This window comes from Caloenas nicobarica, chromosome 5 (genome assembly GCF_036013445.1).
Source record: "Caloenas nicobarica isolate bCalNic1 chromosome 5, bCalNic1.hap1, whole genome shotgun sequence".
NCBI classification, from domain to species: Eukaryota; Metazoa; Chordata; class Aves; order Columbiformes; family Columbidae; genus Caloenas; species Caloenas nicobarica.
The window spans coordinates 63622942-63650904 of NC_088249.1; the positions used below are offsets into that span (position 1 = coordinate 63622942).

Sequence of the window (27963 nt, forward strand, 5' to 3'; positions counted from 1 at the left end):
ACAATGCGTGGCTTCAAGCACACCCAAAAGCTTATGAAAAGCTTTTCAACCTGGAAGGTGAAGACAACCACAGAATATCCTGAATATTTGTTCAGAACTCTCCTTCTATGGTCTGGTGAAAAACAGAACTCTATCCTACCACGCAATGCTCCTGGAAGCAGAAAAGCCTCACTTGGAAGAGTTATTTGCTGAGGCATATAGGATTTGTTCACATGAGATGTTGCAGGCAAATCTTGCGGTATCTGCAAGAAACCTGGTAGCGATCCAGTTGAACATGAGCTCAGCAAACTACTGACATGTCTGAGAAAGGTACAAGGAATTCTCTAACAAACAGCTCCACAGTCTTGTGGAAATGATTCCTTCCAGATGGATTAGCACTTGTGAGTCATTTCACAAGATTATTCTTTTCCTCTCATATCCACAGCAGTCTGCCACTATGAAGATTAATATACAAAAAGACAATGCTCTACATTTTTTTTTTCCTCCCAAGTAACTGCGGGCCATATCTATATTGTAAATGATTAGAAATTGGCTCCACAAGCTTCTACTGCAAAACAAAAGTCCCTAGAAAGTACAAGTGTGCAGACAAGCAACTTGCTGCCCCAGACCACAACTAATCTCTTCAGAGCCCACGCACATCCACGCAATTCTCGACTGGAAAGTCAGATTCATAAGTTACAAAGAGCACCTGAACATGGCCCTGCCATAGCAGAGGACTTTGTATGCTGGGCAGACAAGCTGAAGGCACCAAACTTACAGAGTCTGTGTCTCCTGGGAATCCACCCTATCTACAGGACACAGATAAACTTGAGAAATTGAAGCCTGCGATAAAAATAGAACCACGTTGTTGATCAGAGCACATCAGATTTTCAGCTTGGCGACCCCAGGTCTAAGAGGACTGAGACCCACATGCTACAAAGGAAGATATTGCAAAGCAGACAAAGATAGAAGAGAAAAATTATTGTTAGCCCTTTCCATTTGAACGCGAATCATACCTTCAAGGCATGAAAATTTACACCCTTTCCAAATTTTAAAAAAATTGAAACAACTCTTTCTGTTGTACCTATGGGTGGTCTCACAGCAATCACACGTATCCAGTTCTGCTCGAGAATCTGTTTGTCTTATTCTTATTTGAGAATACATTGAAGCAGTAAGTTCAAAAAGTATTATTATATTTCAGAAAGACCAAATGAAAGGAAATTATAAATTTACTAATATTCATCGCACAGCAACTCAATCATTTCTCAAGAGGAAGATTTCCTTAGGGCAGGACCTTTTCTACTTGAAGAAGAAAAAGAAATTATCTGGTTTGGCCTACTTTTTGCATTTTAATAATCCTGTATAATTTTAATGCACACCTACTTTTTGACAACTCCAGTAAGGGAAGATCAAAGAGCTTCAGTGTTGATTTCATAAACTACATCTATTTTTACTAGCCTCCTCATTTTTAAAAGTCTTTCAAAAGTACTGTGGTCTTTACTACTTTATTCCATTTTTTTTAGATGTTAAACCAACTACTGAGTCTTTGAATTATGCCAAGCACAGGCTGCCTCCTGTCCACCAGCCAAGTCATCTGCCTTGGGAAACTATTAAACATTGTCCTAGTTCTCTTCTTGGTTTGCTATTTCATCTGTTTAGGTTAAAATATACTAACACAACCTATTACACCTTCTACAATTGGTCAGATGTGTACGGTCTTCTGTAAACAAAACCAACAATTTAACCTTACAGTATCTGTACAAGTGTCTCCCCTTGTCCAAGAGTTGAATGGATCTTCCTGGATTACTTAAAAATGAGGGTTACAGTACAATATTCATTTGTCATTTAACCTATGTGATAATTATCCATATGATGATATATAATATTTTCTAAAACCAAATTTCCTCATTTCTAAACTGCTGCCAGACACTTTGTGCTCCTTGACGATGCATGCCTTGGGGACTCTGAGGCATTTGCTCCTTCTCGTGAACCTCCTGGACACTGATAATTTCTCCATTCACATAATTCCCTTTATGCAAAGGAATTATTGAAAAGATAGAACAAGCATAAACATATCTTTTGGGCTTATAAATTGCAGGAGCAATCTCAGAGCTGTTACTCAATCCTGACTCCCACTGGTTTGAGAAATGAGTCAAATCCCAAATCATTGGTACAGTCTCTTCTTTGGGAGGACGGGGTTCACTGCATTTGCTTGCAGTCCCATTGCAGGGCAGATTCAAAGCTCTTTGAAGCAACAGATTCATAAGAAATGTCTGTCTCCTATCTACATTTAGAAAACCATGAGTTTCCATGTTTCTTGTAAATAAGCAGAGTCAAATATCAATTTGTTTTCATAATGAAACTGCCTAATACTAATTACAACCCACAAAACAAGGTAACAATACTGTTCAGCACAAGAAGAGCTCAAAGCACTTTACAGTGTTCACAAATTAAGCCAGTGAACAGTATTCCCAGGTTACAGATGTGGAAAACAAAAGCACAGAAATGTGTTCTCCAGAAAACAAGCAATAAGCTTAGAGCTGAGACCAGACATTTACTTGGCCTCCAGTTTATAATCTTGTTCTTTTGTCACTAGTCTCTTCTTTCAATATTGACAGAATTCAAGTCAATTCCCTGGCTTTTCAAGTCCTTTAGTTTATAGAATTCTGCCACTACTTCCACAGATTTACATAATTCTCTTTAGAAACACAAACATCTTGAAATTTAAAACAAACTGAGTTTTCAGTTGTGTAATTGCTGAATTGTTTCCCTTCTGAGATCCAACTTAAATACTAGAACTTAATTAAGGGCAAAAACCTTCCATCCCAAATATTGGTATAGATCTCTTAATTGTAACTCTCAAAGTGCACAATGTGACCCTCAAAGTGCTCTCACTAGGCCAAAATGTCACCTTATGCAAACCTGCACAACTCTGAGAAGCCAACACTGTCCCAGTGATCAACACCCACCAAGCATCAAATTCGCTGAATATATTTCCCAGGAGCAGTTTTGGATTTGGAGCAACTGCAAAATACACTTCAGATACCAGGCCTGTGGGTAAGATGAGGACAGAATCTCTTCATGTTAGAAAATCCATCGGTGTGTGCGGGCACAAATTACTGTTTCCATAGACAGTTTTAATGGAAGTGTTCGTGCATGTCCAAGGACAGAACTTACTCCTCATTTTCTACACAACAACTTTATTTCAGGGCACATTCAGTTTAATCTTATTAAATCAGCTCCCATTGGAAGAATAAAATTAAGTGCTTATTTGAATTAAACATTCTAAGATTAAGAAATACTTGCATCTGGATTTATTTTGTACTTCTGTTTCTTTTATAGGCCAAACGAAATCTAGAACCTGCATTCCTGAAAATGAAGTTTAATTTTAGATTCTGATTCATTCTTCAAAAGTATTTCATACAGAGATTTGAGTCGAGATTTATCTAATTAACCTCTGAGAACTCAGACAAAAAAGATGATTCAGCTTCAACCTGTTTTCATTCATTTGGCATGAAAACATTTTTTTCAGGGGAATATTCATAAGTATATAGGCAGCTTCAAGGATGGTGGGCAGAGTAGTATGCTCTGCCTATTAAAATGGTGATAACTATTAACACAATTTATGTTTATTTTAAAATCCTAACTAATGGGCTTACTAAACTAAGCCCAAGCAAATGTGGGCTCTGCACATATTGCACATGCCTTGATGCTTTGAATTTGTTTGTACAGCTGTGAAATTCTCAAATTAACTATCTGTCAGGAAAAGTAAAATATTGCCAGGAGAGCATGGAGATGAAATCCAAGCCAATGGGAGAAAATTACAAAATGGCATCCTGCGACATGAATCACTTTTATGGAATAACTCCTGCTATAATAATAAGTCTGTAGTTTCTAGACAGTAGATCATTAGCAGCAACAGCACAAGTAGTTCCAATAACTTACTACCATACAAATCTTGAGCATTTAGTAAGATTGACATCAGTCAACTCCTTGTCATTTTATAAATGTACGTGACTAGATTATTTATGACTGTAATATCTCCAGAAAGGGGAAAAAATTACTTCTTTAAAAATATATCATACATTCACACCAGTCTAATACTGCCCTCCCTGTTTAAAATTTCCACCTTCATTTAAAAAGTCAAAATTTTGTCTGTCTGAAGCAAAGGATCAGATACAACATAAATGCTTTCAGAATCACTAGGTTTCAAATCATGGTTTAGCTGCTTAAGAATGAAGAACATTGTCTTCTAACATTTGCAAAAGAACCCAGCATCCTTTGAAATGAACAATTGTTAAATGCTTCATCTTCAGAAACTGAAATGCTTTTACCAAAATGATTAACAAATCCAACGCTACAAGGTTAGGGAGCTAGACCTGTGGAGGACACATTCAGGATATTTATTATGATAGCCAAACATGCCTATTATGGCATTGAGCTCTAAAGGGCAATGAGCAGAGGCTGCATAAATGGCATCAGAGGCTTCCAATCCAGCGCTCTCCATCACACATTACTACCCTGGGTAACACATACCAGAGTGGAACATGGGTGATATTTTTAGCCGTAGGGATTCAATCCTAAAGAGTTCTCTTTACATACAACAAAAAGTACAAAATTAATTTAAAATAATTTCTTTGAAGTTTGACCCTTGTGGAACGATAGGTTTGCCCATGTCCACCTGCACAACCAATAATGTATTCAGCCCCGAGAACCAATAACGCTGGGTCAGCTGAAGGTTCATCCAACCCAGACTGCCTGTAATTATCTAGGGAAGACTAAGACCGTACCAAACATTACACCTCTCAACACTTTTTCAAGCTCCAACCATTTTCAACTATGGGGACTTCCTCGTCTACATGGTGTTTTTGTGTATTCAACCTTCCAAGAGATCTCTCTTCCATCACCTTATCCAGTGCTTTCTTGAGCCCAGATAAACTTAAACATTCATTAGCAAGAAATTTCCAAGCAGTTCATTAACAAGGACACCCTTTTGTTTGTTTGGCTCCTACTCACTTCATAGTTTTTGTGTAGAAAAGACTGAATATCTACCATGCCATTCCTGATTTTGCAGGTTCCCTCATTCGCCCCCTCTTTCCACACTGAAGAATCCCAGCCTACTCACTCACTCATAAAAAGTTACTCCTTCATTGCCTTCCTCTGACTCTTAAGAAAAGAAGACTTTTGCATCCCACACCTTTAAATCTCCTTCTCAGTTTTTAAAAGCTGTATTCCCAAGTCACATTATCAGTAGTTTCCTAACTTTTGAAAATGTCCCCACTATCGACAAGTGTCACCACATGATACAAAAGGAAGGGTGTATATCAACACCACCATCTTCCTTCCAGATTTGGAAAATCTGATACCGTGGAGTCACAATTTTTTTTGGTTTACGCTTTCCTGATTTATTCCACGCTCCGAAAGGCTGATGCTTACCTAGGGGGTCCCTGAAAGCTGAAGAAAGTTCAGTTCTCCCTAATAAGAAAGGAAATAATACAGTCCCGTCAAGAAACAAACCCCAAAACTGACAGTGACTAGAAACATATCACACAAGCAGTTAACCCAGAAGCAATAGGATTTAACCTCTGCCATTCTATACAGCATTGCAACATGAACTTAAAGAATCATGGCAAACAACTGATGAGTCAGCGTATGCAATATTAGTTTTTAATGTCTTCTCAGATGTGTTGCTATAGCTGCTAGACTGGTCAGACAGCCCCAACGAGCTTCACAAATGAAGTCACGATCAGTAGTACATACCAAGCAGAACAGGATGCAGCATCTTCCCCTAAGACAAAACTAAACCCAAAATATTTTTTTGGAGCTTTGCCACCTAGGAAGTAACTTCCATAAAAGGAAAAACTTCACTTATGAAAACAGACCAAATCATAGAATCATAGAATGTCCTGTGTTGGAAGGGACCCACAAGGATCATCGAGTCCAACTCCTGTCCCTGCATGTGACAACCCCACAGTTCACACCGTGGGTCTGAGGGTGTTGTCCAGTCTCTTCTTGAACACTGTCAGGCTTGGGGCCGGGACACCTCCCTGGGGAGCCTGTTCCAACGCCCAGCACCCTCTGGGTGAAGAACCTTCTCCTAAATCTTCAAGCTTGCAGAGGGACTTAGTAACTGAGGCTTTTTTTCCCCCATTATCTCTAGTCTCAACCTGTCTCCCTCACTCAGCTGCAACCTGGTGCTGCCTGCAAGCTGATCCTTCTGGCAGCCACTCATTTTGCGTCAGTCTGCTTCTATCTAGAAAAAATAAAAGTTACATATAGAGATAGAAGAGCATGTCATTTGTTTTGATAGAGGCTGGAACCTATAGAACTTCCATCTGCCAGTGAAGTCAACAGGGCTCCTGGGTGAAAGACCATAATGTTTCTGTTTTCCTGTGCACAGAGAAATGGCAAATGGCTTCAAAATTCCACATTTATTATGAACAGAATACATAATAATGATTCAGGGGAGGATTGTGGAATTCTTACTATGCTAAATTTCATACGGTATAGTCTTCTTATAAATTTCCTTGGCACCACAAGTCAGGTTTTCCAATGTGTAGACTAGTCCTATTGCCTAGGATGGCTACACAGGGAATTGTAATCTGAAAGGATAAATAACTCCCTAATAGCCTACAATTACACAAATCTATTACTCTGCCATTTCTTTGAATTCTTACTATACTAAATATGAAATAATATACAGTAAGAAAACAGCAGTGGAGTAGAATTTTCTCCCTTTAATTGCACTGCCTGTTATATCAGTTTGACAAAAAAAGACTAACAAATCTAAGTAATTACAACATACGGGATTACGAATGTCTAAGTGGCTTCTAATGTAACATAGGTTCAAAAAAAGGGGATCAGCCAACTGAAGTAAAGAAGGTCAGAGTCTCAGCTGAGGAAGTTCATAGAAGGAGGTCTACATCTCTTTTCAGTGACAAAACCAGAAGTACCAAACACTGGAAAGATAACCCAGGAATGTACCAAAGGGTAGCTCACTCCAAATGAGCTGCCATCAGACAATAGTCTGATGACATTAAAAAAAAAAAACAACCACAAAAACAAAACACACCAAACACACCACAAAAACAGAAAACAAACCACACACAAACCAAAAAGCAGTAGTTAGATATCTAACAAAAACAAACAAAAACATATTGCTTGAATTTCTGAATACTCACTAGAGCTTTGTAGTAGAATTTATGACTATTATTCTCCTGAGAATTTTATATTAAGTAGACATAGTTTGCTGAGCTGTCAGCCTGTAAAAAAATGCCTTACACTTTGTGATTTAATTGGTTTTCTAGTATACCAGCTGGGCAAGAGATGGAAAGGGAATGTTTTCAAGCTATATAGCCAAGTTTACTTTTTGGATATTCACTGAAGCTTTTAGTAGCTTTTGTCAATAATGGTACCTTTTGTTTGATTAGAGAAAAACAAATAAACAAACAAACCTCAGACAACAAAACAACAAGTAACCCTTCTTTCTGCCTAGCTAGTTCCTAGGCTCAGTCAAAAATATTTCCATAAGTGTTTTCTCAACTTGGGAAATACCATAACACTAAAAGGCCATCACTTAGGAAAGACAAACTGGACCATATTCTAAAGAGGAACTCGGAAGTCATCCATACTACCCAAAGTCTGATTATAATTTGAAATATGAAATATGAATTCCAGCTGTCTTTTCTTCTTCTGTGGAGGAAGACCTCCTTCCTTCTCTAGTTTACTTATCTTTCTTCCCAGCTATTTCTTCCTTTTTCTTAAAAAAAAAAAAAAAAGGCACCAAAGCAAGCAAACAATGCCCCCCTGCATGCACCCCAACCCACAGAAGGTTAAAAATAATTAAATTAATAAAGCCTGCCTTAGTCCAGACAATTTCTTCTGCAGCAAAAATTATGAGCTTGGAACCAAGAAAAACAACTTATGCAGCTGCAGCTGACACAAGGTTGTCAGTTCCCAGAACTGCCGATAAAATTTATCCTGTGCCCTAATTTCTACTACAGACTAGCTATTTAAAACAAAGAATAGAAGATGCATTATGTGATTTCTACTCCTGGGCTCTTTTTTTACCTGCTGTGTATTTCCGTGTTTTAGCTTTCAAGGAAGGTGTAGCCAAATTCAACCAGAAATATAAAAACAGTTTCAGAGTAAATGCATTAATATGTCAACCATTTAATTTCACTTCTCCCGGAAATAAACTTGCTGCACTTTTTGATTGTTCCCAATAAGACTGTCCTGTGAAAATCATTTAAATTAAAGGGACGTTGTGGTCAAGCAAGATCTTAACCTGATCTTTACAAAGCTCTTCAGTATTTTCTGAAGGTTCATATGTTCCACATCATCCCCACAACTCTGTCTTTACTGAACCCCTTCCAGTACCACCAACAGGACCTCCAACTACAGAATTTTATTATTGGCCTCCTTAGAACTGTTTATAGAGGAAAAGGTGCCTCCCAAAGCTACACAGTATCCCCCTTGCAACTAAATATAAGGACCACGTTTTCTCTATTAGCTACTACATGACACGGCTAATCTTGTTCTGTGTCTTATCCTCCACGTTACAAGTCATTTTTTGAGTAACTTCCTCCCATAGTTACCTTAATAATTACCCAAGATGTATTAAGCCCCCTAACTTTATATTGTATTTTTTTCTACACAGAGCAATTACCTCCCTGCCCATTTGCAGAACTTCCATAAATGAAATCTCTTAACTGCCCGAAAGAAGTTTGGTACCAAAACAGTCAGACACCTCAGATCCTGATAATACATGCTAGAACATTTACCAACACTTACTTTGCCAGGCTTGTTTGCATCAAAGCTGTTTTCTTTAAATTTCTCCTGCAGGGTCTCTGCTAACCGACAAAGCAAGGCACCATTATCCAATTTCTCCATAAAGGTTTCTGCTGTTATTTCTCTACCTGAACAGCAAACAGAAAGTTAACATGGCATAAAATGTGCTATAGTATAGAATGCATTTGTGTAAAACAACAAAAATCGACAGAAATCTTGACAACAATTTGCAATACGCTTTAACTGAAAATCTTGCATTACTCTGAATATTTAGTGAATAACCTCACTACTACTTTACTGGTAGACATACAGCAAATTATTAAAACAATAAGATGCTTTCTTTGGAAAGGCATGTGTTATTTGGAAAGTAATTCTAGCATATCAGACTCCACATATCTCATTTTACTTATGAAATTCTGGTGCTTTTAACACAGTGTTTTAAAAGACAGTACAGCAGGCAAATGTTTCACATCAGTGTGCATGGGCAGCTATAATGTAAGAGTTGCTAACGCTCTCGCAGCTTATTTTGTAACAGAAGTAGAAAACCGTGACAAGAAGGGAATAATTATTTTTTTTTAAGACAATCCTGCAAGAACTTGGCAAGATCCTACAGTGACTGCAACGCTCCTTTGAAAGAGCTTTTTCAGAAGTTGGGTACACAAAGAGAAGGGAGAGAGCAAAATTTCATGTTACGTATCTACTTGCCACACAGATTAAAATTTTCACCCAAAGGACAAAGCCAAAATACCCGGATTTCAAAATATATCAATTATTATCGTGCTAGCTGACGCTGTACTTCAGCTGCCACAGGAGGAGATGGGCCTTCTGACCAGGCTGGACAGGCCAGAGGAGAAGACAATCATTTACCACACTGGACTAAACTTCCAGGATCTTAACATCACTTCCAGACAGAAATATTCCTATCTTTTATTGAAGGTTTTCTATTTTCACATTTCTATGGGAAAATCTGCCTTCCCCTTGGACACTTTTTTGACCAGCTGTTGTATTTTTCAGCCCTCTTCTACCAATATTAAGAGAACATCAAGGACTAATTCTTCCTCTTCCTATTAAGACAGGATTTATTTATTTTTGGTGATATTTACATTTGTCATTTGAGAACTCATTTTTCATCGGCTGTTACACAGCAATCATCAGTAACAATAGTCTACCCTGCCAATAAAACAATAACAATAAAAAAACCTGAAGTGAGAGTGGCTCTTCATCCCATCCAGATCCACTCCTGCTACTCAAAACCAGCTTGTTTGCAAAAAGGACAGTAGGTGGAAGCTTTTTTTTGGCCACATTTTTTTGACTGACGAACAGCTACCTGACTAAACCCAGAGTTTTGGTTAGTTTGGGTTTTTTCTGTTTTTTTCTTTTTTTTTTCTCCTCTCTCGTTAGTTTGGGGAGATTTATTTTCCATGAGATGCCTGGAAACTGAAAACATTAATCTGTTTAGAACAGGCTCACAACTTTTTTTTTTTTTCTTTCTCAAAAAACCTAGGAAAAGTAGATTTAGAAAAAAGAATTAAAGATTTTTATACCTTTTCATTCAGAAGACAGGGGAAAACTAACACTCGAAACAAAAATGAAGTAGATAATGAAAAATTAATATTGTACTTCTGCAAGGTACTGCTGGTACATTGTAATGTGATAGTCAATATCCCTTTTAACACTGAAGATAGCAGTATTATAAAGCATTTGTTTACAAAAATGCTAAAGGAAAGTTGACTTCTCTAGGCCCTTGCCTGAAAACTGTTAGATACTTTAGCATCCTTTGGGCAAAAAAATATGAGAGTCTTTTCAATTTGGTCAATTAAAATCAAGGAATAAATTAGAGATCTTTGCAGCAAATCATCTTCAGATACAACAGACTTATATTTTTGGTTGAAGGCAAACCTGTTGTTTTTCTAACACATTTCTACTTCAGAAATATCTGTTTCATGTGAGGCTTTTTTCCCTTTTTATTCCCCCTTAATTCTTTCTGCCATGTAGCCCGCTTTATAGCTCCTGTGCACACAAATGAGTTCCCCAGGCAGAAGAGCAGTAGCAGCACTGCAGACATTCACTGGTAGCTTGTGCATAATTGATAATATTTTAGCAGCACCTTGAGCTCAGCTGAAGCCAGGACTGAAGCTATTGTAGCCCACAGACACAAAAATTGAACTTCTCAGCACCTCAAAAGCCTTCATCGCCATCCTGGCCTACATATTTTCCTATCTGCCTCATCAGCATTCTTGGCAAAAGGCATAAAGCCATTAGAAAGCTAAATTTGAAAAAATACTATGTTATAGGAACTGCTTTATTTTTAATAGAGTATTGCATTTTATAATAGACTCATTTTCTTCTAAAAATTATTTCAAATATTTTTAACCTACTTAAGATTTTTATTCTGTTTTGGAAAGCAAAATTTTTCACAGGGGCAAAAGTAAAAAAAATCACCTTCTATGTATCTATTCTGCCCTATGATTTATAGACTTATTATTTTCCCAGTCAAGCATTTAAAAAAAACAAAAACAAAACACAACAAACAAACAAAAAACCAAACCAAAAAACCCCACACACACCTATTTAGAGGCATTTTCTCTTTAAACAGACATGGAAAAATTCTTCTATCTTCTTCTGCTACGTAACAATATGTTTATATTATTTTAAATGCTGAATGGCATTAGCAGTTTGGTCACTGCATATTGTACGCTAAGCCAGAGTATTTAAGTTTTGTTCCCTTTTATGAAAGCTGAAAGAATGAGTTTTGCATTGAACATCTGTATCCAATGAAAAATATATTAGGTGTCAGCTTTCAATTCACTGTATTTTATGGCTCCAAAAGGTGGCATTTCTTTGCTAAAACAGACACTCTGACATATTTAACAGTTGAAATGTATTGATTCAAATGAGAGTAATGTTCATAGCCTGAGGAAAAAAAAAGGCTCTGTATATTTGTATGGAAAAAACATTAAGCTCCATTAAAAATGTATAACTCCCCCTATAATTACAAGAAAGCGGTTGCAATGTTTTTATAGAATGGTAATAACATTAAGTATAATAAAAAAAACAACACTAAAAGTATGAAAAAATAACCAGGAATATGAAGGCTTCTAAGCATTACTTACCCTTTTGTACCGCAACCACCAGATGCCCCTTAAAAAGACAAACTTTTATACCTGAAAACCCAGCACCCGGAACTGTGGGCAGCTCTCTCTAAGGCCACCCAGTCCCAAGGTCCTAACATAACCAGACTGGGAGGTCTAGGAAAAAATAACTGAAAAGAGCCCATACGCAGGGCGTGTGGCCAAGAGGCCAAAGATAAAGCATTCCCTGTGGGGCATCTCAGATGGGCAGAGCCTTCAGAAGAAAGTGGGGGGAACTCGAAGATAAAAACAAAGTACCAGAATCGAGTTGGCTCCTCTATTCTTTTACTGAGTTGTTCCACACTTAGTTAAACAACAGAGTAAGACACCGACTCCAGCCACAGAACTAGACGATCAACTATCTTAATTGCACACTTCAGCAGTAAGACAAAACTATGAGTTTACAAGTAGAAATATTTCACTTGAGCGAACCTCAAACACATCAGCAGAAGAATGAGCTTCTACAATACTGAGGTACCAGTGGCAAAGACTCGTCCTTAACCTCTCAAATTGGGTGGCATTTAAGCCCAAGATAACAAAAAACAATAGAAATAAAAATAATAATTGTAATTTTAAAAGAAGCCAATGATTTATGCGCATGCAAAACTGGTTCTTTTCTGACAAGGCTACTCTGTATCCTGGAAGCAAGAAAATAGTTTTGATAACATTGTGACATTATCACTTACTTGCAAAAGGACATATAAACAACCCCAAAGGGCATGTTGATACTAAAGAAAATTATAAAGCCCCTCAAATAAATAAAAAACTACATCAGTGCCAGCAGAATCACTAGAAGTATCATGAATGTCTTGATATTCAGATATTTAAAATCTGCATTTCCCACTAGCTTGAGCTGAACATGCTGATGTTGAAAATAAAGGCACTGCTATAGAATCCTTATAGACAGCAAGATGAGCAAGATCATCCAGCTGAAGCAGGTTTTGCTTTCATTTGGAATCTAGGAAAGACAGTTTTCTTGCAGAAGACTTCCCACCCTTAAGCCCCCCAACTTTATGCCTCCTTCAATACACCTTTACATTCCAAGCCAGGTCTTCAACCCAAGGCCTCTCCTAACATCCTCATCTCTGTTCCTTTTCTCCAAACCTACTTCATTTCTGCACCCAAGCAACTTCTAATGCCTCATGCAACATTCAGCATTTACATGTCCAGTTCCTCAGCATCCTGTGTTCTCCAGCTCCTCACCTGTGAGCTTCTGAAGCCCAGAAAGCTCTTTTAGAAGAGGCCTCAGTGTTGTAACCTTGAAGCCCAGGCATGTGCCCGGGGCACATCTTACAGGTATATTCTGTGGTCCCACGTACAAGATGAAGCGAGATGGAACAAGCTACAATATCCTAACTCTCCTCTCTTGGTAAATGGGCTCCAGGAATGGGGAAAAAAGGTCAGAAGGCTACACAATAGCCAAAGGGGAAACAGAGAAATCATCCCTTTGTATTCTTCTTAAACTTCAGGCTGGTGACGAGGCCCACTCCTCATGTCAGGCCTGTCCCCTCTGCAGACACGTTAGAGAAAATAAGACAGTACTGGAGAGGACAGCAGACAAGCAAAACCTCTTTGCTTTCAAATTGCCATTTGGCCTCTGCTTGAAGATTACTATGTCCCAATTGTGCTAATTCTGTGCCCAACTGTGAAGTTTGCTCAAGGGGAAAGAGAAATTTTCCGTATCCTCAAGAGCATTCCACTCAAATAAGTATATATACAATCTACCAAATTTGAAGAGTGTCAACAATGAAAGCATTGCCGAGTGCTTCGTTGGCTCTATACCTAATAAAAACAAGTCTGAGAGACGACTATGATTTGCAAGATGGTTGAGTCAACACATCTCCTTAACTTTGCCACTTCATAGATCACTTGATTGAGCCACCAGAGCAGAGTGAAGTGAGGATAAGAGACACATCATCCATAGCTCCAGCCTTCTTCTTCAGCATAGAAACCCCAACGCCAGCAATGCTTACGTTCCACTTCGAGAATACTATAATACAGCACAGAATACAATATTGTATGCGTCATTCCCATCCGACACATTGATTTCATCTGCAATGTCCTTTTTCCAGCCCCTAGAATACAGGCAGCTAAAATCTATTCAGAAATGTAGCTGTAATGACAAACTGTTCTCTCAGAAGCCCTGAGTTTCTCTGACATGGTTCCAAAAATAACTAGAAAAAAAAAAGTCCATGGTAAATTAGAATAAAATGTGCAAAGCCTCAGGATTAAAAATTCTTAGTGTTACTTTCCAGATGCACCATGTATCTTAGTCTTCCAATCTGTCACTCAGGTAAGGTCAAACCCAGCTATGCATTATTTCCACCTAATATCAAAACCCTTTGTTCTTATTATAGAGTGCAATATCCCTCTAATGTTTTCCAGTTTGTAATGTCCACATCAGGCTTTGCTACTGCAAAACTCTCACTATTTTAACTCATAGTTACACTGTGTAGGACACAAAAATTTCCAAAACCACCATCCATTGACCAAGCTATGTGAAAGATGTTCAGCCCTATTCTTGCCAAGAATACTTTCAATTATTTTTTTTTTAAATCTACACTTATATAAAAAGATTATGTGCTCTTGTTGATTCATAGTCCAAATGAATGAAGATAGATGAAAGAAAACATGAACCAACATGGCAAAAATTAATTGAAAAGCATATTAATCTTTTTATAACTCAAATAATCCTGTTGCATTGAAACTGGCAAAAAGACACTTAGAATGAGGCCACACAAGTTATAGCACAGAGAAAGCTAGGGTGCAGATATATAGAGTATTATCTGCTCTGTTATCTGCACAGGCATGCATGTGAAAAATCTATTGACCATTAACGCAAAGTACATTATTGCTCCTATAGAGGAAAGAAAAAAAAAACCAACCAACACCACACAACGAAACAAACAAACAAACAGTCTTGCATATCCTTTTATCGTTTTAGATGCTGAAAAGTGAGAGCACAAACAGGTTTTTACAATAAGGCAATAGCATGCTTTAACTTCATACCTATTTTATCTTACAGCGACACACTCGCATGCCCCTGCTTTCATTAAAGTTAACCTAATTATGCAGTACTTAAACCAAATTTGAATTCCGAGTTAATATATTTATTTGAAGACTAATTTCTTTAATTCAGTTACACTTTATTTATTTTGAATGTGAATTTTAACTTAACTGAATTATTAATTTGAATAACAATGTCTATACAGGAATTCAAAGTAGTTTAACAAATCACTGTAATTTCAGTTTTTCAGAACCAGCTCTGAGAAAAAAAGAGCTTGGTGTGAGACAGTGTGGCAGAATGCATTAAGCAAATGAACTGTGTATGCTGCTTAATTAAAAGAAGGTTGTGCTCATTTAATTCTGCAGTGCAGAATTTGGTGTCCCTAAAAAAAAATAAATCAGATTATTAATTATAGTTGGCATTTCAGAATCTCCTGCTGGTTGCTACTTTCTTGCTAAAAAAGTGACCTCATTCCTAAACTTGTCACTGTTAGAACTCTGTTATGAACTGCAAACAAGCTTCTATTTGTTTTAGAGTGGCTCACTAAAACTTCATTGTTTAAAACATTCAAACAATATATTAAATCCTTCACGGAACATGCTGCTTCTGATTCAAAAAACAGTCTTTTGGACTGCTGTCTTGTGGTAATTGGAATGAAAAGTCAGGATTTCTGGATTTTGTTCTGGTATTGTCTAGACAGCTTTATATTCAAAACTGATTAATTTAAATGGAAGTACCACACAAAGACGTAATCTAAAGTGAGTGCCACTTTTGCAGTTGTGGATCCATAACTATTCCAACTCTAAAATGGGTATCACCTACCTGCAAAATATCATGTTCTTGCATTCTGCTGACACTGTTTATCAACTACAGCTCTCGTAACACAGCAATACTTCCCTTCCTCTAAAAAATAAATACCCTCCCCACAATAAATTTTTAAATGGTCATCCCAATTTTCCTCCAAAATAATATCAGCTGAAGTTTCGTGTAAACATCACCTCCTCTAAAATATGTTCTCCTCTTTGTTTAATGACAGGATATACTGGCATGTTTCCCTTAGAATGAAGTATTTTCTAAGCCATGGATTTCTTTGGTAGAATCCTTTCAAAATACAGAGATCATACAAAAGCCATTTTCCTCTGAATGCTCTCAGCAAACAACATACTATTTCCTGGTTCATAGTTTTTAAATTCCACCTTTCTGAATGAGTCATAAATCCCAAAGAAATCTCTCTCTCTTTCCTACCAGAGACATACTCATTTGCTCCTCTTCACGTGTACCTGTTGTTTTTTTTTTTTTTTCTTGTCTTTTGGTTTGCACCCTCTTTCATCACCAACATGTTTTGGCTTAACACACCAAGACGTGCGGCTGCAACCAGCAGATCCGCAGGTCCCAGCTGGGGCCACTGGTCAGACCCCTCCATCCACCAGCTTCCCCAGGTCTTAACACGCATTGTCTTGGGTGACAACCATCAATCACTGCACTGCTTGGTCAGCAGGCAATTGTTTAATGGCTCCTTCCCTTCAAGACAGTCAATACACCCATACTCTTTAGGAGGTCTAACAATAAAAATGGAAGATGTACTTGAGGGTAGTAATTAGCACCATTCAGCTTAATGGTATTAATACAGAAAACACATGCAAAAGAACATTTAAAAGGAAATTTGAGGAAAAAATAAATATGAAATTAATAATGAAGTTCAATCATGCTACTCACAGACACACTGTGGAAGCAAAGTACTGATTAGTTTTTCTGCCCTCATTAACAGTTGCCCTATGCAGAGGCAGCAATCTCATCATAACCACCTGTATTTTTGAAATGTAAAAGAGTGTGAAGGACTGAGGTCCCAGCTAACAGTGCACAGGGTTCTCTTACCACCCAGTATCTGCATTTTATCTTTCTGTATCTTACCCAGTAGGTTCGTGAGCCACAGGGCCAAATCCTCTTTCATTGGCAACAGGTTGGCCTCATGTCTACTTGCAAGCCACTGGCTGTACTGGTGCATATCAGAGAGGCCAGGCCCACGTGCCTTCGGGCTCAGGGCAGTGCACATTGCTTATCCACTTGCTGTACCTGTTTTATTATTAGAAAAAAAAAAAAAAGAAAAAAAAAGAATTTTTTTTTCAAAAAAAGTACTTCATTATACCAAATCAAGTTATCAGGTTCTCTTTTTAGAATTGTGGAAGATAACGACAGCGACTATGATTCTAAGAAACCAGATGCCAGACAAACAGATGTGGATCTAACACATGAATACAACACCAATGATTGAAGTTCCGTTTTGTTAATGGATCATATTGCAAGGGATTAAATCATACAGATAAACGTCAACTTCATTTGTACTCACCAAGCTACACATGTTGCCAACACATAACCAAATATTCTGCGAGGAATGATTAAGATCAAATCAAAATAAACATTTTACACAAAGCTAAAACACTTACTACAGTGCCTGATCCAATCTCCATTCAAAATAAACTGAAAGCTTCAGAGATTTTTGGATCAGGCCCAACAAAAACACGGGAACAACTGAGTTACACTACTACAGCATACTTATTAACAATTAACAAATGCAGTTCCCAAATTGAATCAGTCTATTCCAAAGCTTTAGAATAATTAAAAACAAAACAACACACTAGATATATTTACTGAATAGCATCATTTCTTCAGGCAGCAGCACAACAACTAGTGCTGGCCACCCACACTTCCCATTTCCACCTTTTATACAAATACTCCTCCGCTTCGGTGACAACTTAGCAAAACTTTAGTCTCAGGTAAGACAATATGTCCTGTGTTAAATATTAGTTACATGTTCTGACTCCTGCAGCAGCCAGAGACGTTAGGCCCCCTGGACCTATATCTTTGCTCCTGAAGGACTAATTCCCCAACCTGTGGCACAAGTGTGCAAAGGAAATGAGGTTATTTTTCCCTCTGAAAAGAAAATCAGATCTGGACCCTGAAGCTTGTAGCAATGAGCTGTTTTCTTGCCTGGTAGGCTGTAGCCTGCTGAAAGCACAGTCCCACCGACCAGCAAGTCACCAGGTCTTATATAGGTGGCACTAGACATTAACTGGGGGTGTGAGGTCCATAAGGAACAGGTCTTTGCATATTGTCAGCTGGCTGATCCACGTCAACCGTGGGTACACGTGTCAGCTGGCTTCAGCCTTTGATACACTGCAAACACCATTTCTTTCTGTCCTTGGCATACCTTTGAAGTCAGGTAAGAGGTAATAGTGACTTTTAAAACAACCAGCAAAAAGAACAATTTGTTATACTATTCCATTGTGGCCCAGAATAACAAGAATACTGAAAACAATTCCTTTGCCCAAAAAAAGGAAAATGTTTACTGAATGTAAAAAGTAATTGCCTTTCCATAAAACTGTGCTGTAACCGACATTTCTAAACATATGAAATGCTTTTCTTGATATTTTAATGCTTACATTAAAATAATCCAACATTTTTTAACCATACCCTGGGTAACTAAACACCTTGTTTGCAAAAACATATTCTTAAGTTCTTGTTGAGAGTACCTCACCCCAAATCCTGAGGTTTGGCTTGCCTTTGAGACAGGAACAGCTTTTACTACAAATATACTTCTTACTGAAATTAGACCTTTTTTTTTTTTCAGTTGGGGGGGCGGAATATACATTTAAAAAGACTGTCTCTCCTTGTATAAACACATGTTTCTGTATTATGAGCAGATTTTTAAATTTTTTGAACAAAAAAAAGTAATATCCTTATGTATCAAAGTTCCTCTCAAAGTAGAGGAGTTTAAGGCAGACTACAGTATGTAATTTAAGCACAGCTCTGTTCTGAAAACTGACTGTGTAAAAATGCCAGCTTGGATTTATGGTTTCCTGGTTAATTAAATCCAAATCATACCTGTACATTTGGGATGGGGTGCAGGGGGTGGAGGGAGAAAAATTAGGCTGTTAGCTCTGCAAAAATCAATCTGGAATGTCACACTCAAATTCCTTCACACTAGATGACACTAACAGCTAAAGAGTTACAGTGACAGTACATTTAAAGTTGCTCTAAGTCACTCAGAACCACACAACTTGGTGCTTCAAATCACTGCTACATTTTGGACAGATGGAGACAGAGGCAAGACTGATAATTGACACCACCTTGTCTTCAAAGATTATAATGGGAAAATCAGGTATAAATACGTCTCTCATATACTTTCTTTCCAGAAAAAAAAAGCCTTAAAGTAATTTTTTGACTGATTTCTGGAGTTCATAAACTCCACTGATAAGGTGAGAACTAGTTTATTCTCTTGCATCACTTCTGAAATGATATCGGTAAAAAGAAACAAAAAAATGTCTCGTTCCTGAGTGTTCACTTCATAGAGTTCAACACAGAATACTCAAGTTCAGAGAGTTGGGGTTGCTCAGCCTGGAGAAGAAAAGACTCCAGAGAGACCTTATTGTGGCCTTGCAGTATTTAAAAGGGGCCTGTAATAAAGATGGGGACAGACTTTTTAGCAGGGCCTGTTGTCATAGGACAAGGGGTAACAGTTTTAAACTAAAAGAGATAAGATTCAGGCTGGACATATGGAAGAAATTTTTTCCAATTAGGTTGGTGAGAGCCTGTCCCAGGTTGCCCAGAGAGGTGGTGGATGCCCCATCCCTGGAGACATCCCAGGCCAGGCTGGACGGGGCTCTGAGCAACCTGAGCTGGGTGAAGATGTCCTTGCTCGTGCCAGGGGGGGAACTGGATGAGCTTTGAAGGTCCCTTCCAACCCAAACTATTCTATGATTCTATATACAATTCACCGATAAAGCACAGTAAAAGACATCATTTTTTGCCATCAACTTTCCAGTTTATTAGCACCTATGTATCTAAATATTCTGGAAACAAAACCCTGCAGTTTGATTCTTTTGACATACAGATTGGAAAAACATACCTGAAAAAATTGTACTAAAGGACTCAGTTAGACACTGGAAAAAATTTCACAGTTCATATGTGATTTGAAGAGGAGGTTAGACTAGATCACCCCAGACGTCCCTTCCAACCTGAATTATTCTGTAATTTTATACTTCAAGGATGTGCACAGCAATATTCATCCTGGGACCCTAAGCAGAGTCTGCCGTGCTAGGGGCATAATATATGGCACACCAACCGAGCTTGGCTGCGTTAACAGGAAATCTACAGAGACAACATCCTTTTCTTTCATCTCAGGAAAGGTCCACCTACCTTTTCATTTCCAAGACCATGTATATGAAGTGCTCTATGAAACTTGGAGCTAATTAACAACCAACAACATTATAATACACCAGACGGACAACCAAGTACAATACAGGCTCCTGCTACTGGTGGGGCTGAAGTAATTCTAAAACCTGAATGTTGGGTTTCTTTGAGACTAAAGAAAAAAAAAAAGGGAAGGCTTCTGGAGCAGCTACATGGAGGCAGTTTGGGTCTCCCCATCAGTCTGTGAAACAAGCCCTGCAGCCTGTTTATGGCTCAAGCTGATCTCTGTGCAGTCACAGAGCAGAGAATTCAGGGATTTGAGATATTACTTCAGTTTGGCTCTAAAATCCAGGGCTGTATTTAAATATATTTCACACTGAACTACCTCTTTTGTTTCATAAAGCTCAGTAACCAGGCTGCGTAAAGGTCTCAATGAAATTTTGAAACTCACTGCAGGAAGAAAAATTGGAGAATAAAGAGCTCGAATTTTGGAGGATGTGTGAGTGCATGAGTTTGGTAGTAACAAGAGAGAAGTGCCAGAGACAAGAGGAGTATTCTGAGTTTAAGGTAGTTTTAATAGGACACAGGTTCTCAGAACAGGAAACTGGGAAAGATGAGGAAAGGCAGAAAGACCTGTGACAAAAATCTCTAGAAACTGAAAATGATTCAGGTATCTCTATACTGGAACTAGGTCTGCTTGAAATAGTAGCCCCGAATTAACAATAATGTACGGGTTAATTTGTGAAGCTGGCATGCAATGTGAGGACTGTGGAATGAGAAATTTATTACTGATGAAGAGTCTCCACTGAGAAGAATCGCAGTTGAATCAAGTACAATCCAACCTTACCTTCTGTAAGTTTTCTTTAACTTCATTTCTAAAAGGAATTAATTTTCCCCTTCCCCTCCATTTTTCTGAAAACCGAAAATACTTTCTTGTTAGAGTCAAAGCAACAAAATTCCTACCTTGGACTTTTAAAAAATAAAAAAAATAAAATAAAAAATAAAAAAATCAGCTTTCAAGGAGCAGAGCACAATCTATTACCTGTAGCTCCCACCACAAATTCTATGAGTGATATTGTGGGTCAGTTATCAAACTACAAGCATCAGAAGCTATGAAGCTCCTAATTATTCTTTATGCAAACACTGACCGCAACTGAACTTCAAGTTTAACTTAAGCCTCCACGATACTTCAGTGCTGAAGTACCTAAGCTCCATTACAGTGTTCATTTACTTCAAAGCGTTCATTTACTTCAACAATTGTAATAGTCCATACATTAATTCTTAAAACTTCATCCCATACTAGCTGGGATCTCTGAAGAAGCTGAACTAAGCCAGGTGAAGGCGACAGCAGTTGGGTCCTGAGCTCCTTCAAGACCCCTTTGAGGATTCTACCAGTAGTCAAGGCCAGGCTCTTGATTCTTTGCTCACATACCATCAACTCACCTTCTTAAAATGTCTTAATGTATTTATTTTCTGGTGAGCTGGAGAAAAGTTTGTTAACAATTTAGTGGTGAAGAATTTGGTCAGAGAAACGGGCTAACTTGTCACAGAGGTAGACAGTAGCATTCAAGGATACATCACCCCAGCTGAGGCAAGCCTCTTTGGCTCCAACAACCATTTCATCTTTTCCTTTTGGCAGACATAAGGTATGAACAAAGTAGCCAAAAAATATTCCTAATCTCACCACTTTCTAATAGCAACATCAAATCACTATATACAGGTCTTTAGAACTAGGGAACACAAACGTGAAATATTTAACAGAATGTTACACTTCTCTATAAGCTCTTGAGGCTGACATGAGATATGCAGAAGCATTTTCAAAACTTACCTTTAAATGCTTTGTTCCTCAAAAAGCAACTTCTTCCCCCTGCTATTTTGAAGGCAGACAAGGAAAGGTCTTTAACTACTTTTCATTCTGTTTTGTTACAGGTCACATTTATGCAGCACAGCCTTTTTTTCCACCTCTCTCAATAAGAGGATGACATCTCAAATTCTTAGACTTATTGTCTAGCTGAAGAATTCAGTGTGGGATAGTTTACAGTACACCCAGTGACATGTAACGGATTCAACACACTGAAAGGTTATACTTCTCTCTACCAAACAGTGAAGCTTTTATTTTGCTTTACAGTAGTACATTTAGTTTTCTGCCTATTGTAGCTCACTGTTTGTATTTTGCCAGCAGCGTAACTTACACTATCTGGTGATTGTTGTCAGTGATCATCAGGTGAAAGCAGTTAGAATCAAACAAGTAATCTTCTGTAATGCCACTCGCTTTTGTTGGAATTAACTGGCAGAACAAAAGGATTCAAGAATGATACTCTCTGTATTCAAAACACAGAAGAGGGAAAGACTGTTTAATCCAGAAAGTGAAACTGGCTGCACAATTAAGCACTCACAGTTGCAGATCCCTGGATTCAATTCTATTTCCTATTCCAACCACCTTCCTTACCTGTAACATTGAGATTAATAGTACTCTTCAACCAAAATCAAGTATAATCAGAAGGAAAAAACGTATTCTCTACAGTAAAAAAGTAAATATAAAAGTGTGCATGTATGCATAGATATACATATACAGAAAATACACATGCTCCACCCTGTGAATTAATCATACAAACCAGTAAGTTTTCACTCCAAATGACCCATCCCATTCCAGTACACAAGCATAATGGCTCAGGTGGAGCAGCTGCTGGCTATACAGTCCTCTCTGCATTACACCAGCTTCTTTGTCGCTGCAGCCTTATTCTTAATTATAACATGTGCATTAGTTCTCAAAAAAAAACAAAAAGGAGGCTTCAACTACTCCTTTTAACTTGAATCTAGACATAATCCTTCCAGGTCAGAGATGAAGCAGTGTTGCCGAATCACTTGTTCTTTATGACTTGGCTTAAGAATGAGCATAGAAATTAAGTATCCAGCAAAACGAGTATTTTATCTTGGTATTTGTATTCAGTTAGAAAGGAATAAAAAAAAATTTAAAAGTGTCTATGGAGAGAAAAAAACTACAAAGCAAACACAGAACTGTATTTAGAGATCAACTGAATAACCTCTGATGCAAAGGTGTCCCCTGCATGATGTTCCCTTTGTACCACACCAGCTTGACTGTGACATCGGGCAAGACACATCTGTTTTGGCCCACCCCACTACTATCACCTAGCAGGAAAGCTATTAGTAATTAATAATATTTGACTGGCCCTGCTCAGTTGGCAGCCAAAACAGAGTCATCCAGGACTGAAGATCTGCACATGTGCCAATTCAGTGGCCTAGTTGCTCTACACAGATGGAACAACTGGAACAGAAGATGACATAACTCTGCCTTGGACACCGGGTTCATGGACTCTCTGTCATAAAATCATCATAGAATTAAACACACAGACTTTAAACCTGTGAAATGAAGTCTTTTGTAATGCGACTGAGGAAGCACATTAGCTAGCAGTTGTACAAGAAACAAAACATCCTGCACGCAACTGTGCAACAGCTTTACTCTCTACACCAGAGAGAGCAGACAGCAACTTAGACAAGAGCAGCAAGAGCTTTCTCTGAAGGAACTGGAACTTGAGCACTAGACTGCACATTGGCTTTGACAGAGGGGTATCGGCTGTAACTGCAGACAATCTCCTGCTGTCTCGGAGAGAAGGTAATGCTATTGGAAAGCAGCCATCCTGGAAAGAGAGGAGACAGAGGATCAAAAGCCAGAACAGAGCTCATGAGTATCTGGCAAGGGTCTCTGCTGGATCTCCCTGCTAGTTCTAATCACCTCAAGCAGATGGAAAAGAACAGTTTGAAATTTTACTGGGGTTTAAGTGGGCTGAGTGAAGCACTCACTTACTGCAACTGTGAGTTGGGTGTAAAAGAGGCTTAAATAAAAGATTCAGTGTTCATAAACAGATTAAGTTGCAGCAACAAGATGCACATTTGTGCAAGCAGAAATGAGGCTACTCACAATTCGGGACCCATACTTCAAATCACCACTTTCACATAAGCAAGTGCCAGTTTTACACACATAGCATGTCCAAGCATAAATACATTCACATTTCCAAAACTGATTTCAGTTTTCCTGCCTCAGGGTTGGCACAGTTTTCAGATTTGGAGACTGTATGATTAGTTTACAGACTAAAGGCTGCTCTTGTTTTTCCACCTCCTCACCCATATAGATACATATGTGTATACATACACATATATGCAGAAAGGGGGTGGGGTGGGGAGAAATATATATGAATGTCTTCATTGAAAGCCACAGAAGTAACTAACAACTTCTGTAATTGATGTTTTTACTGTCAGAAAACTGTCCCCTACGGTGACATCTGCAAGACAGTGGAATAATTTCCCCAAGCAAAACTGTGAAACCTCCTCCGCTTTAAATCCTTAAAATGGACAAAAAAAAAAAAAAAGAGAAGGCAGTAGGAAAAAATACAGACCTACCACTCACTAAGAGACGTTACTCAGTCAGCCTTTGCCACCTGCAATTTCCAATTTACTACGGAACAGTAATCACTCTCCTTTCATCCTTTTACATAGGAAAAAACTAAACATAATCATTTTTGAAGTGATTCTGCTACTACATCTCATTACTCTTCCTCAAGAGCTATTACAGAGCCTTCCCTTCTCTAAGAAACAGCAGATCATTCTCATCTGCATCATCCTAAATATATATCTGTAATCTTAGGTTTTGCATTATCATAAACAGGCAGATAAAACATAAGTTCACAAATGCAGCAAGCATATTTCGTAAGGAAATTCAATTTTTCTAGTTATTTTATTATCCGTATAAACTATACCACAACCAATTTAGCCCAAGGTTTCTGGAGCTTTCCCAGATTAACTTGGAGCATTCTGTGCATGTTAGGAGCAGGGGGAGGGGCACTGGAGGGGAACCACCATCTGAAACTCATTAATCAATTAGAATTTTTAAGGGCTTACATCAAAATGTGATCTCCACCGATAAACTAAACTTTAATCACAAGAAGCCTTTGTCCTTTACATTATGAATATACTTATTACAAATGTGTGCAATACTTTGAGCAGAGGATAGAGAACCTGGCACAACAGCTTACGGACACTTTAGACCTGTAAAGCCCTTGGTCTGAGGCCAGACCTAAACGAAGTTAACCACACGTAAAAATCTGAGCTAATCATTGGAAGCCCACACATTTTCAGGACTATGCCTAGCAGAAGCAACTTTGTTGCCTTGATAATGTCTCCCCTACGAAAAGGAAAGCAAGAAGTCCTTCTCGCATTGACCAAAACAAAACTTTAGGAATGTTCAATATCTATTTGCTCATAAAATTATAACTTCTGGAAACTGAGCCCAATTCCTAACATTGTCCAAAAACTTTCAAGTTGACTTCTCTTTGCCTGGCTCTTACTGTATGTTTTTTCTGCTTGTCTAAGCAAAATAGCCATTAAAAATTCGTAAAAAAGAAGTTTCAACCTCCACCAACTAGAAAAGGAAATACATATTTAAACTGACATATTGCATCTTACAAGGAGTATAAACGTGTCTCTTGCTGCAAGCGCATAATACAGACAGTATTACAAGCTGACTCCCAACCATCAGCTTTGCTTTTAATTATGAAGTTCAATTTCCAAATCCTGTCCTGAAATTAGCGTGAAGCTTAACTGAGAGGTGTAAAGCAGAGCCAAGGAGGTACTTTGGATAGTAAGTGTGCCAATTCAAATGAGACTGTGGGTAAAATAAAAAAAAATTGACCAAATAAGTTAGTAGTAGCCTAAAGTCAGTAAGAGCTAGAGACTTGAAGATGGTACTGACTCTTCCTCAGCAGCTCCATCTAGGTTTGGTTTGGTTGCGGTTCCAACCAGGGTACCACGGTATAATGCTGAGCAGATGGCCTATGGTACCATACGATATGAATTTAGGAATGTCAGCTAATTTCCTATTAAATCACAATCCACATCACAAAACCATCATAAAACCATTACGTTTGGCACAGCATCTACTCCACAGTGAAGAAACCATTCATAATTTAATGTACATAGAAACTGAAGAATACTTTTTTTTAATTCATTTTAAATTTCAAAGTCATGTCAGAAGTGTGCTGGAAGTGCACTGGGGAGCCTGCCATGCATCCTGCCTGGTACCCCAAGAGCCCTTTTCCCCTAGGAGCACACAGAGCCCACGGGCTCAGCTAACACACACCATAGGAGGAGGATGCTGACAGCAACCCTAGATAAGGCAAACAGCAACCTCAATTTCTTGCAAGTAAAGCACTACTGAAGAAGCAGAGCCCTCTTCAAGTCAAGCTCTGCCCTCCTGAGATTTGAATCTAGAGCCTGAAGAGAAAAGCAAGAACCTGGAAGGATGGATTTGGGGATGAGAGATGTCTCATCCCGCCTGCCCTTTGGGGCAGCGGAGGGGGCAGGACGGGAGCGCCCCGGCACAACCACCCGCCCTGTGGCAGCGCTTGGCCGCCTCCCACCCCAAACTTGCCGCAGCCTCCGCTGCAGCCGCTCGCATTTCCCATGAGCGCTGCAAACCTCCAAAACCCGTCCTCTGCTCCCCATCCTGCGCCACCAGCAACCCGGGGCTACGCGAAGCGGCACAAAAAATAAGCCAGAGGTTGGGGCGGGTTGAGGGGGGGAGCGCACAGCGAGGAGGAACGACCCGAAAGACGGGCTGCAAACGCGCACACCGCCTCGCAAAGGGAATCGCACCGCACCGCCCCGCCCCGCAAGGGGAATTCCCCCCTCCCCCGCGTTCTTCCCGCACCGCTCCGAGCGCCCCGCAGCCGCCGCCCCCGCTCTCACCCGCCGCGGAGCCCGGCTCCGCGCTGCGCAGGGATGCGTTTGTCCTGCTCGGGGCCCCTCCACAGTAAGGCTGAGCTAATGGCTTTGCCATGAGTGCTGGAAGCTGCTCCCAGCTCTGCCCCTCGGGGGCAGGACCAAGCAAACCCGCCGCGGCCCCCCGGCCCCTCTGCGGGATGCCCGGGGCGGTCCGCCAGCAACCCCCGGGTGAACCGCTCGTGGATTTGTGGATTCGCACCGCACGCCCACGCACGCTCTCATTCCGCCTCTGCGATGCTTCCAAACTACACACGGAGAGCGGGAGGAAGAAAAAAAGGAAAAAAAAAAAAAACCAACCACGAACCAAACACACAAAAACTCACAAACCAGAACGAAGCCCCCGCTGCCCAGCGCCTGAAGCCGCAGCCGCCCCCGTCCCGCGGTGCCGCCACCGAGCGCTGCCGCTGCCCCGGCGGGCTCACCCACGGCCGCCCCGGGACACGGGGGAGTCAAACAAAAGCACTTAGCCCTTAGCGAGGAGCCGCCGGGCAAAGCTCACCTTCCCGCTTCGCTCCCCGGCCCCTTTCTCTTTACACTTGAAGGCAGCCGGCGAGCCGCACGAAACGCCCCTCAATTTAAAGGAGTCCGGATTGCGGGCTCCGCCGTGGGGCCGGTAGCGAGCCCCGCTGGGGCAGGCAGGGCTCCCCCCGCCGCCGGGGCAGGCAGGACAGATAGATTAGATAGATAGATAGATAGATAGATAGATAGACAGACAGACAGGGCTCCCTCCGCACCCCCGGGGCCGCACTCACCAGCCGCCGCCGCGGCGCTGACCCCCCGCCCCCGGCAGCCGCCGCCGTCCCCCCGCGCCGAGCTGAGCTGAGCCGAGCTGAGCCGAGCCGAGCTGAGCCGAGCTGAGCAGACCCGCAGCAGCCGCGCTGCCGCTCTTCATACTTCTGTCCGCTCGGCTCGGGGCTCGCTTTGGGAAACCCGGCCTTTTTTTTTTTTTTTTTTTTCCTCTCCGAAGCCGATTTCCTATATTTCAGCACTCCACACAGACCGAACGGAAGTTTAAGACTTACTTTTTTTCAGAGGGGCGGCAAACGCAGTTCACACTGGTTTACCCTT

At 39.8% G+C, this 27963-nt stretch overlaps 1 protein-coding gene across 2 annotated transcripts in view; it reads right to left on the bottom strand.

Annotated features, from left to right (window-relative positions):
* The window catches only part of GAS2 (growth arrest specific 2), a 91003-nt gene extending 63329 nt beyond the window's left edge, over nt 1-27674 (bottom strand). Inside the window, exons 1-3 of one of the 2 annotated variants that reach the window (XM_065636592.1) lie at nt 27648-27674; nt 16819-16980; nt 8773-8897 (exon numbers count right to left, since the gene is read on the bottom strand). In XM_065636592.1, the coding sequence (XP_065492664.1) occupies nt 8773-8897; nt 16819-16960 (267 nt within the window). In that variant the 5' untranslated portion in view covers nt 16961-16980; nt 27648-27674. Of the gene's footprint in view, nt 1-8772; nt 8898-16818; nt 16981-26859; nt 26916-27647 lie in introns of those variants that run through there. The other variant, XM_065636590.1, reaches the window with a different exon arrangement.
* Between the last annotated feature and the right edge of the window lie 289 nt (nt 27675-27963).